This window comes from Geotrypetes seraphini, chromosome 2 (assembly GCF_902459505.1).
Source record: "Geotrypetes seraphini chromosome 2, aGeoSer1.1, whole genome shotgun sequence".
NCBI lineage: Eukaryota > Metazoa > Chordata > Amphibia > Gymnophiona > Dermophiidae > Geotrypetes > Geotrypetes seraphini.
Window position 1 is genome coordinate 73,819,613 of NC_047085.1, and position 12,880 is coordinate 73,832,492.

Below are 12,880 nucleotides of genomic sequence, written 5' to 3' on the forward strand. Positions count from 1 at the left end.
AATGTGGAAGGTTCGATTTTTTTGGCGTGTTTTGAAGGAGGTTTTGGGAGGGGGTTGCTTGTTATTGCGTTGAGCCCAATTGATGTTAAAGGTGTATTTGTAGTGGTCTGACCAGAGGGAGGGGGTTCCAGGCCCCATTTGAGATGTGGATTTCGGGATTGTGAGTGTGTTGGGACATGTATGCAGCGACATCTAGTTGGTGGCCTTTTTCGTGTGTGGGTTGGGGGTTGAGGATCTGGTAGTTCAGTGCTTTGAGGTATGAGAGTATATTTTCCACCAGGAAATTGTCCAAACCCTTCTTAAAACCAGTTACGCTAGCCACTCTTACCACAACCTCTGGCAATGTATTCCAGAGCTTAACTATTCTCCGAGTGAAAAATATTTCCTCCTATTGGTTTTAAAAGTATTCCCTGTAACTTCATTGAGTGTCCCCTAGTCTTTGTGATTTTTGAGAGAGTGAAATATCGATCCACTTGAACCCATTCTACTCCAATCAGGATTTTGTAGACTTCAATCATATCTTCCCCCCTCAGCTGTCTCTTTTCAAAGCTGAAGAGCCCTAACCTTTTTAGTCTTTCCTCACACAAGAGGAGTTCCATCCCCTTTATCATCTTGGTCACTCTTCTTTGAACCTTTTCTAGTGCCACTATAACTTTCTTGAGATAAGGAGACCAGAACTGAACACAATACTCCAGATGAGGTTGCACCATGGAGCGATACAGAGGCATTATAACATTCTTAGTCTTAACAACCCATCCCTTTTTTAATATTCGTAGCATTTTGTTTGCTTTTTTGGCCGCCACCACACATTGGTTGGAAGGTTTCATCATATTGTCTAGAATGACACCTAGATCTTTTTCTTTGGTACTAACCCCAAGGTGGATCCTAACATCTGGTAACTGATTTAGGTTGTTCTTCCCAATGTGCATCACTTTGCATTTGTCCACATTAAATTTTGTCTGCCACTTTGACGCCCAGTCTTCCAGTTTCCTAAGGTCTGCCTGCTATTTTTCACAATCTGCATGCGTTTTAACAATTTTGAACAGTTTAGGGTCATCTGCAAATTTAATCACCTCATTCACTTCCAATTTCCAAATCGTTTATAAATAAGTTAAATAGCACCGGTCCCAGTACAGATCCCTGTGGCACTCCACTGTTTACTCTCCTCCATTGAGAAAAATGACCATTTAACTCTACCCTCTGTTTACTATCCCATAACCAATACCTAATCCACAACTGAACTTTGTCATCTATCCCATGACTCTTTAATATTCTCAGGAGCCTCTCATGAGTAACTTTGTCAAAAGTTTTCTGAAAATCTAGATACACTACATCAACCAGCTCACCTTTATGCACATGTTTATTCACACCTTCAAAGTCATCAAGCAAATTGGTGAGGCAAGATCTCCAAATCTCCCTCGGCTGAACCCATGCTGACTCTCTCTCATTAAATCATGTTTGTCTACATATACTGTGTTTTGACCTAATAGTCTTCTTCAGGGGTCCCAGTTTGGTCTCTTCAAGAGTTTTTGTGGATAAGGGAACCTGCGCCCAGGCAATAACGCCAGTGAAAATCATTGACCTACGCCTGGGCGCAGGTTCCCTTATCCACAAAAACTCTTGAAGAGACCACACTGGGACCCCTGAAGAAGACTATTAGGTCGAAACACAGACCGTATTGGGTCCTCTTCACTTCAAGTTGTGGATGCTTTTATTGACTACTTTATATTAATAAAGGCTACATCATCAACATCAGTTTCCACAGGTTTTTTTGGCTTTGAATTTTTGTCTTTCCTGCGGATTCTATAGGTCAACTTTTTGGTTGGTTATGTCTATGCGTTCCACAATTTTAATTTTTTATAATTGTTTCCACCATTTTGCCCGACACTGAAGTAAGGCTTATATAACAATATACTTGTATAACGCAGCTACCTCTCAGTTGTGATAGCTCTGCAAACTAACCTTTTCAACGAGTCTCTACAGTCGGGAGTGGTACCAGAGGACTGGAGAAGGGCGGATGTGGTCCCTCTCCACAAAAGTGGAAGTAAGGAAGAAGCAGGGAATTACAGGCTGGTAAGTCTGACTTCTGTGGTATAAAAATTAATGGAAACACTTTTAAAACAGAGAATGGTCAATTTTCTGGAATTCTGTGGATTACAGGACCGGAGGCAACATGGATTCACTAGAGTTAGGTCTTGTCAGACAAATCTGATCAATTTTTTTTGACAGGGTGACCAAAGAATTGGATAGAGGATGTGTACTAGATGTGGTGTATTTAGATTTTAGCAAAGCTTTTGACAGTATTTCATACAGACATCTAATAAATAAACTGAGTGTCCTCGGGATGGGTCCCAAAGTGACAGGCTGGGTCAAGAACTGGTTGAGTGGAAGGCAACAAAGGGTAGTGATCAATGGAGATCGCTCTGAGAAAAGGGATGTTACCAGTGGTGTGCCTCAAAGTTCTGTTCTTGGGCCTGTGCTTTTTAACATTTTTATAAACGATATTGCTGAAGGGTTGTCAGGTAAGATTTACCTCTTTGCGGATACCAAAATCTGCAATAGAGTAGACATGCCGGATGGTGTGAAAAACATGAAGAAAGACCTGGCAAAGCTTGAAGAATGGTCTGAAATTTTGCAGCTAAAATTTAATGCTAAGAAATGCAAGGTCATGCATTTGGGCTGCAAAAACCTGAGGGAACGGTACAGTTTAGGGAGTCAAGAACTTATGTGCACGACATAAGAGTGGGCTTGGGTGTGATTGTATGTGATGATCTAAACAGGTTGAAAAAATGACGGCAAATGCTAGAAGGATGCTTTGTTGCATAGGGAGAGATATGGCCAGTAGGAAAAAGGAGGCATTGATGCCCCTGTATAAGACTTTGATGAGGCCTCATTTAGAATATTGTATACAATTCTGGAAGCCGCACCTTCAAAAACATATAAAAAGGATGGAGTCGGTCCAGAGGGAGGCTACTAAAATGGTATTTGGTCTTCATCATAAGGAATATGGGGACAGACAAAGATCTCAATATGTATACTTTGGAGGAAAGGCGGGAAGGGGAGATATGAAAGAGATGTTTAAATACCTACGTGGCGTAAATGCGCATGAGTCGAGTCTCTTTCATTTGAAAGGAAACTCTGCAATGAGAGGGCATAGGATGAAGTTAAGAGGTGATAGGCTCTGGAGTAATCTAAGGAAATACTTTTTTACAGAAAGGGTGATAGAAGCATGGAACAGTCTCCCAGAAGAGGTGGTGGAGACAGAGACTGTCTGAATTCAAGAAGGCCTGGGATAGGCATGTGGGATCTTTGAGAGAGAAAGAGATAATGATTACTGTGGGTGAGCCGACTAGATGGGCCATTTGGCTTTTATCTGCCATCATGTTTCTATGTTTCTAAAATACTGGACATTTACAGTGAATTTTAATCCATTAGTTAAAAATTTTACCTTTCTGTAATTTCCCAGATCTCCCCTGGAACCCTTTTTAAAAAGCGGAGCAACATTGGCTACCCTCCAATTTTCAGGTATTACAGACGATTTGAGCGAAAGGTTAAAGATCACTAACAGTAGGTCAGCAATTTCATGTTCGGATTCTTTTAGTACCCTGGGATATATATCATCCGGTCCAGGTGATTCATCGCTTTTTAAGTTGTCGATTTGGCTCAGCACATCTTTCAGATCCACTGAGATCTTTCAGTTCCTCCGCATCATCACCCTTGAAAACCATTTCCGGTTCAGGTAGATCTCCTTAAGTTCAAGTATCAAGTTTATTAGGTTTCTTGATTAATCGCTTAATCAAACTTCTAAGCGATGTACATTTTAAAATTTACATTTGTTAGGTGACAATACAATAAATAAAAATACTTAAAAAAGGACATGAGGAGGAATGAAATACAATTCTTTAAAGTAAAGAGAAGACATTAAGGGAAAATACAAGAAGATAACAAATAAAAAATACAATAAAATAAAATAGCGTAGGGTAGTAAGATAATAAAATTAGTTTGCAAAGGCATCCTTGAAGAGAAATGTTTTTAAGTTTCAAAATTTCATGTTTGTTCACCGACTCAGTTATTTCAAAAGTTTGTAGCTTGTTCTCAATGTGTTTAAATTTACCTGAAGAAAAGAATTTGGCACAGAAGGTCTGTACTAAAATATTGCTTAATCTCTGCATTGAGGGTTTAGGTTCAGTGCCAATTCACTCTGCTTTTGCTGGAGAAAGATCCAACTCAAACATTTGGATATTTAGACATAGCATCATTATTTTTGATAAAAGTATAGACTATTACAAACTTATTGGCAACACATGGGAATTTTGGGTTGAGTATGGGACTTGAAAAAAATCTAATTTCCATTTATTCATTTTATATAATACTTGCTAAAATGTAGTAAGACAGACTTCAATAAGAAATAATATTTTGCAGGTGGTCATATGTCCATAACAGGCATGCTGCACTTCATCCGTTATATGTTTTATTCATAGGAAACATGAGGTGGTGCTTCTATTCTGGGATGAAGAGTTAAAACACAATCAATTTAAAACTCTGAGGAGTCCAGGTGGAGTGGTAGCTTTAAAATGCAATACACTACCTGCTTTCTTGATGGGCTGGCTTGAAACAAATGACTGAGTGGGGTTTACAAATCAAGTAATTAAATTCACATTTAATTGAATGAGCAAAGAGATGCAGGTGGTGGCGGTGGGAACCCAAGACATACAGTGAGAGAACTGACAGACAGTGGTGGAAAAGCTCAGGTGGTCCCAGGCTGGCAACTCACCATGCAGTATGAAAAAAGAGGCTCAATTACATTACAATTTTTATAAAAACATTAGAACTTCTTGCTTGTATTTCATATTTCTCAGTTAATTCACTGGAACCCATGATTTATTCTACTCACTTCAAGCATACCTCATTCAAGTTAACTTTTTGAGTGCATGCCTACCTAGAAGCATTAATACATTAAGCATTGATGTAAAATAAAGTATATTGTACCTTCTAGAAAAATGAAAATAAATAGTTTTATTACAATTTTAAAATTAGATATTTTAAATAAGATACAAATTTAAAAACTTACTTAGTCATGATTAATCCAAATTTTGCTTCAAGAAATTGTAAAATGTGCCCATTTTCTTTGTCAGCAACTAGTGTCTGGGGAAAAAAAACCATTCTCAAATATACACAATGATAACAGTCTAAATGCTCTGTAACAGACAATAGAATCAGTTAAGAATCCACTCAAAATAAAACTGTTCTCAAAAGCTTTGGTATATGATTGATTCCGATTTAACTGGTGACTTCTATATAAATAAACTAACTTCTGTTATTTTCCTCAAGCTTTTAAGATTAGGAATGGTCTGTACCCTGATTATTTGCTGCAACTAGGTTAATACATGTAAACAAAATTCAGTTTCCTCTTTTTTCTTTTAAAATCTTTATTAACGAGCACATAAAACACACCCTACAGAACCAGAAAGTACATCATAGCTTTCTCTTTTTTTTTCTAAAGTAAGACTAGTTTAGTCTTTTAAGGAATTTTTTTTTTCTGTAGTTCCACAATGGAATGTCCTTCATTCTAAGATTCGATGTGAAGTTCATTATCTGAAATTTCATAAATTTTTACTTAAAACTTGGACCCCCCTTTTATCAAGCTGCGCAAGGGTTTTTTTAAAAATCGTAGGCCGCTGTGGTTAAACCTCCGATGCTCATAGAATTCCTACAAGCATTGGAGCTTTTACCGCAGCGACCTGTGATAAAAAAAAAACCCTTACATGGTTGATAAAAATGGGCAATAGATATTATTACTTGGAGATACCCCCAAACAAATGTTCCCTATATATTTAATACTTTCTCCAAGTTCAAAACTATTCACATACAGATTTAATAGTTATTGTTTAGTGCTTGTTTTCTGGATTTAAAACCGACCTCGGAAACACCACTTCACCGCCCAAAAGAATTTTCATTGCGGGAAGCTTTACATATTAAATCCTCACTGGCCTGTGTTTCTTTTATCTTAAGATTTGTATATCTTCACCAATATAATATTATCACTAATTTCAAATGTTATTCAAATTATATTTTTTGTACTCATCTTTAATGAATGTGACTTGGGAGGGCTGGATCTGACATGTTTCGCCGAAGTTTTATCGAGGATCCCCCTAAGGCAAAAGATAAAATAATGCCTAAATTACTCTTCTACTCGAACTCCTTATAGCATTGTTCCTTAAGATTTAAAACTTTCTCCCGACTTTGAATCTTAAGGAACAACACTGGATATACAGATTAAATACGGTAGAGCCTGGGGGCCTAAATGTGGAAATGGAGTGAGCTACGTTGTTTTAAAGTTCCATCCAATGAAAGGCAGGGGAATTCAGTTGTCAGTAAGTCATTTGCATATATAATGAGCCGGAAGGACGCCGCTGCCATCTTGCTCTACAAATTAAGGAAAGTTGGATGACGACGGTGACTCTGGTAAGTCAATTTGTTATTTAATTGTTCTGGTTCTTAGGATTTGACGAGAGAAAGTCTATAAGGAGTTCAAGTAGAAGAGTAATTTAGGCGTTATTTTATCTTTTGCCTTAGGGGGATCCTCGATAAAACTTCGGCGAAACATGTCAGATCCAGCCCTCCCAAGTCACATTCATTAAAGATGAGTACAAAAAATATAATTTGAATAACATTTGAAATTAGTGATAGTAATATTATATTGGTGAAAATATACAAATCTTAAGATAAATTTATTTAGAAAAATTATAAGATATTTGAAAGAAAGACAGGACAGTGAGGATTTAACACGTAAAGCTTCCCGCAATGAAAATTCTTTTGTGCGGTGGAGTGGTGATCCTGAGGCCAGTTTTGAATCTAGAAAACAAGGACTAAATAAAAACTATTAAATCTATATGTGAATAGTTACGAACATTGAGAAAGTATTAAATATAAAGGGAACATTATTTAATAACAACAATAATAACAACAACAGTTTATATACCGCAGGACTGTGAAGTTTTATGTGGTTTACAAAGATTAAAAGAAGGTACAAATAGATTAAACTTAACAGGGTGGAAGCTAGTGATTAACAGCTCAAGGGATCAGTTATTGAGGAGAAAGGGTTGTACGGATCATGCTATGTTTAATTTCAATAGCTGCTTAATTATGATTTATGTTTTAATGTTATTAAATTTTTGTTTCTTTTAATTTAAGCTGATTTATTGTCAATCATTCTGATCTTCTTGGCTTGACATAGTATATAAAATCTGTTATGTCAACATTTAAAAATGATTTAACTGACTAAAAATTGCTTGTTCAGGGTTATCCACAAATTTTCAGCAACATTTAACCAGTTATCACCACTGAAAATTAGCAGTTGGCACTAAGTCAAAACCAGTTATTCTAGGAACGTTCTGGGGTGGAATCATCACTTAACCTGCCAGATTAACCACATAAATAGGACCGCATAAATGTCTTTCCTAGCTTTATACGAAAACCCATAACAGCTTAAAGTACTGAATAGTGACTTAACCAGTTAAATGTTAACCACCTCTGCAAACTTGGAAAGTCAATGCTGAAGCCCGGATATGGCCTTACACTGAATATTCGGCACTCGGCAAAACACTCTCTGCTGCTGGCTGCTTATTTACCCTTAAATAAATAAATTAAAACAACAAAAACAAAAAACAAACAAACTCCAAACTAAGAACATCCACTCAGCCTCCTTGTATTTCACTGCTGGCCAGCACCATTGGCCAGACAGCTGCTGTGTCAGAAGGCGGGCAGAGAAATAAACTGTGTTTTTCAAATTTTTTGACACAAACAAAAAATCCAGAACAAGCATAATTCAACTCTGAAAATGACCTTTCCTAACCCCCAAAAATGTTATGATTTGGTTTCCAGAACAGATCTTTTCTCTGGAGTCTAACTGCTATCCTATATAATAAAACCCTAGCCGCGCATGCGCACTTACCTGCGTGCTTCCGTGATCTCTGATCTGTGATCAGTAGGTCCGTGGCCAGCAGGAGTGCTTATGAGGCAGCCAGACAAAGTGGAGAAACACAGCACAGCTGGCAACTCCCCCCTCCCGCCCTCACTCACCGCCAAACCACCACCGCCAAAGCCTCTTTCTTCTCGCCGGCTCACCCGCGTTTAAAATCAGAGAAAAGCGCTGCACCACGCTAACGCTGGCCTCGCCGTCTTCTGTCCACTGCGGGCTGCCCTCTCTGACTACTTCCTGTTTCTGCTAGGGTTGGCCGCAGTGGATAGAAGACGCCGAAGCCAGCGGTAGCGCGGTGTAGCGCTTTTCACTGAATTTAAACGCGGCGGCTGGGTAGGGGACAGCGGAAATGCTGCTGCTGCACAGGGAAGGCCGGGAAATGCTGCTGCTGCACCGGAAAGGCCGGGAAATGCTGCTGCTGCACAGGAAAGGCCGGGAAATGCTGCTGCTGCACAGGAAAGGCCGGGAAATGCTGCTGCTGCACCGGAAAGGCCGGGAAATGCTGCTGCTGCACCGGAAAGGCCGGGAAATGCTGCTGCTGCACCGGAAAGGCCGGGAAATGCTGCTGCTGCACCGGAAAGGCCGGGAAATGCTGCTGCTGCACCGGAAAGGCCGGGAAATGCTGCTGCTGCACAGGAAAGGCCGGGAAATGCTGCTGCTGCACAGGAAAGGCCGGGAAATGCTACTGCTGCACAGGGAAGTGCATGTGTGTGTGGGGGAAATGCTGCTGCTGCACAGGGAAGTGTGTATGTGTGTGTGGGGGGGGGGGAAATGCTGCTTCTGCACAGGGAAGGCAGGGAAATGCTGCTGCTGCACAGGGAAGTGTGTATGTGTGTGTGGGGGGGAAATGCTGCTTCTGCACAGGGAAGGCAGGGAAATGCTGCTGCTGCACAGGGAAGGGTGGGAAATGCTACTGCTGCACAGGAAAATGTGTGTGTGTGGGGGGAAATGCTGCTTCTGCACAGGGAAGGGCGGGATATGCTGCTGCTGCACAGGAAAATGTGTGTGTGTGGGGGGGAAATGCTGCTTCTGCACAGGGAAGGGCGGGATATGCTGCTGCTGCACAGGGAAGGGTGGGAGAGAAATGCTGCTGCACAGGGAAGTGGAGGGGACGGAGAGGGAAAGGGGGCCTGGGAGCAATCTTGGTTTGCTTTGGGGGAGGGGAGACAGAAGGGGGCCATGGAGAGACAGAAAGACAGGCAGGCAGGCAGGCAGCGAACTAGAATGAAAGACAGACACACAAAGACAGCAGGCAGGGAGAGACAAAGAAAGATAGACAGACAGGGTGCCAGAGAGAGAACCAGAAAGAAAGGACAGACAGCGGGAGGGAGAAAGACAAAAAGAAAGGAAGAGAGACAGGGGCAGGGAGAGACACAGAAAGTAAGAAAGAAAGAAAGAAAGGAAGAGAGACAGGGGCAGGGAGAGACACAGAAAGAAAGACAGACATATATTCTAGCACCCATTAATGTAACGGGCTTAAACACTAGCCTATATATAATTAAGAATGCACAGCCTATGGCTCTCAGGTTGGTTGTGTGGCCCACCGGACAATTTAAGATGAGGAAGCAAAGCTGTCCATGAACAGGGAAAACTAGACATTTGGGGAAGGATAGTGGAAAGAGGCTACTTAAAAACTGGAGGCACTGAGTCAGGGTAGTCCATGGAGGGTTTGGGATTTCAAAGTTAGCTGAACAATCGATTCCCCTAAGAGTTTTTGCTTTTGTGCTCGATTTAAAAATTAAAGTTATATTATTAAGCTGGACACCATTTGCACTAGCACACGGGGATGGATCAATATGTTATCTTGCCATTTGGCTAAAAGTGAAAAGCTACAGCCTGTATGGTGAAAAAAGATTAATTGAATCTTGCTTCTGAGATCCATCTTTTCTATTAATAATTGAGAAGAGAGAGTTCCAGTTAAAGTCTTTGGCAAGAATTATAAAGAATATTTTGAGGCAAAAAAAATGTATTTATCCGAGGCATATTTAACAAGTGAGGATTCACAGTTTCGGGTCATTTTAAACTTGGTGCTTTTATTATTAAAAAGTTTTTATTCTCAGATGTTAGAAATTCTTTGATCCACCTCTACTTTGTTGTTTTTTGTACAAGCACATTATACTGTCCATATCTGAAATACAGGTGGTCCTGGGGCCCTATTCATTTTTATTTGGACAATTAGGCCCGGATTCTCAAAACGGTGCCATTCGGAAGACGCTGGTAGGTGCTCAAACAGCGCCTAAGTGTTTTAACTGGCCAGTACTAAAAAAAGCAAGGAAGAACTTCTATGGTGATAAAATCTCCAGATCCAACAACCAGAGTAGTGCATTGTTTAACATCTGGTGCTTCTTAACCTCTAAAAAAAGACTCCACAAGGCTCCCCTCCTCTCCATCAGCCGACGATCTAGCAAAATTCTTCAACGAAAAGGTCACTACCTTAAGATGCTCCTTCCCACCAGCAGTCTCTTACAACTCTCTGGTGCCCACCGACTCCAGCCCTACCCCAACCGTCTCCAATCCTATCCCAGTCGACAGATCCTGGACTGCCTTTGAGCACGCATCCGAATCCCAGGTCTCTAAACTCTGCCTCAAACTGAAATCCTGCAACTGTACCTTGGACCCATTCCCCTCCTATCTATATGAGAAAATTCCCGCACAGGCCATCTCATCTCTTACCAAACTTATAAACTCTGCCCTATCGAGCCTATTTTCTGCAGAAATGGGATATATTTCCTTGACCCCACTACTGAAAAAAGCTGATCTAGACCCTTCCACACCATCCAGCTATCGCCCAATAGCAATTATTCCTCTCCTGACCAAGATGCTAGAGTCCATCATATCTACCCAACTCTCATCCTATTTAGAGAGATTCTCCATTTTCCTACCTTACCAATATGGCTTTAGACCCAACTTCAGCACCACATCCCTATTGGCCTCATTAATCTGAAAGGTTCAACAACCTCTCTCCTGTAATAAGTTTGCTGTTCTTCTACAATTCAACCTTTCTGCAACTTTTGACATTGTCCATCGTGATATTTTAATTTTCCAACTTTCCGAGATAGGCATTAACTCCACAGTCTTAGAATGGTTCTCAAAATTTTTAAGTTCCCGCTCTTACACTTAACATGAATGGCACCTCATCCTCTCCTTGAAAACCGATATGTGGAGCCCCGCAGGGTTCTCCTGTACCCCCTATTCTTTTCAACATCTATATGTCCTCCCTAAAATTCCTCCATCTATCCCCCTTGGAAACACTTTACACTTATGCTGATGACATCCTTGTCCTCCTTGAGACCGACTCAAACCTCACTAACCTCTCCAAGAACATATCCTCATGTATAACGAACCTCCAATCCTGGGCCCTCACCGTACAAATGAAACTGAACGAGTCCAAAACAAAACTACTTTGGCTCGGCCCAAAATTAGATCAGCTACCCATCCTCATCCCACTGTCCTCTGGCACCACACTGCAGCTTGAGTTCTCAAGCAAAGTTCTGGGCATCATCATTGACTCTACACTGTCCTTCAATGACCACCTCAACTCCTTGGTAAAAAAAATGCTTTTTCAGCCTTCACATGCTGAGGAAAGTAAGATCCTTCTTCCATCAACAACACTTTGCTGTCCTTGTACAATCCATCATCCTTTCCAGACTGGACTATTGTAATTCTATCTACTTAAGCCTAACAAAGAAAAGCCTTCAAAGACTTCAGCGGATTCAGAATACCGCGGCTAAGCTAATTTTCGCAAAAAGTAAATTTGACCATGTCTCCCCGCTCCTGTCCAAGCTTCACTGGCTTCCAGTAATCTCCAGGGTTCACTTTAAATGCGCCTGCCTAACTTTCAAGATCCTACATGGCATCCTTCCTCCCCTTATTCCACTATCTTGAAATTCCTCAAATCCTAATACCACCAGATCCACCCAAAAATTCTAACTATCCTTCCCCTCATTAAAAGGCATATCCCATGCAGGAAAACTAGGGACATCCCTCTCCTTCAGAATCACAGAGCTCTGGAATAACCTTACTACCCTACTTCGGAATCTGGACTCCCTCCAACTTTTCCGAAAACATCTGAAAACTTGGCTATTCTCAAAATTGTAATACTTCCTCCCTCTTTGGAATATTAAGCCCCTCTAAACATTCTTTATACTAAGTCCTGTAACCCTTCATTGGAGTTTCTTCTCTATACCAGTTCCTGTAAACTGTGCCGAGCTCTACGATTGTGGAGAGGTGCGGTATACAAACTTAAGGTTTAGTTTAGTTTAATTAACGGTGCAGTAATTGACCACGCTGTTAAAAACCAATTAAAAACTAAGGGTTCCTTTTACGAAGCCCCGCGCTAGTGGGTTTAACGCGCGTGACTTTTCATCATGCGCTAACCCCTGCGCTGGCCTAAAAACTACCGCCTGCTCAAGAGGCGGTAGTGGCTAGCGCGACCGGCAGTTTAGCGCGTGGTATTACGCGTGTTAAACCGCTACTGCGCCTTCGTAAAAGGAGCCCCAAATTAATTTTAAAAAAGATGATGATGCAAGGCACCTACAAAAAAAAAAAAAAAAAAAAAAGGCGATGGAATTGCATCTACGCAGATGCTTACTGGCGCTGACTGTCAAAAGAGGCATGTTAAGGGCAGGGTTGATGTTCGGCGCCACTAAGTGTGATTCTACATTGAAGATAGATGCTGGAACATGTAGGCCTGTAAAACCCTGGCCTACATTTATTTCCAGCACCTATCTTCAACACAGACCGAGATTCTCAAAACGGCGCCATACTCGAGTTATGCCATACTTGAGTGATGTGCGACCGGCATCATATTTTCAGGCGCCAGCCAATTCTAGCACTGTTTTGAGAATCCGGGCATTATTTCTTTACCCACATCTGGGTTAAGCACTTCTTAATGTAACT

General features: G+C 40.9%; 1 protein-coding gene across 2 annotated transcripts in view; it reads right to left on the reverse strand.

Annotated features, from left to right (window-relative positions):
- Nucleotides 1-12,880, reverse strand: part of DPY19L4 (dpy-19 like 4) — a 147,206-nt gene that overhangs the window by 61,707 nt on the left and 72,619 nt on the right. For both annotated transcript variants that reach the window (XM_033933176.1, XM_033933177.1), the window contains exon 11: nucleotides 5,072-5,145. In XM_033933176.1, coding sequence (XP_033789067.1) covers nucleotides 5,072-5,145 — 74 coding nt within the window. The remainder of the gene's footprint in view (nucleotides 1-5,071; nucleotides 5,146-12,880) is intronic.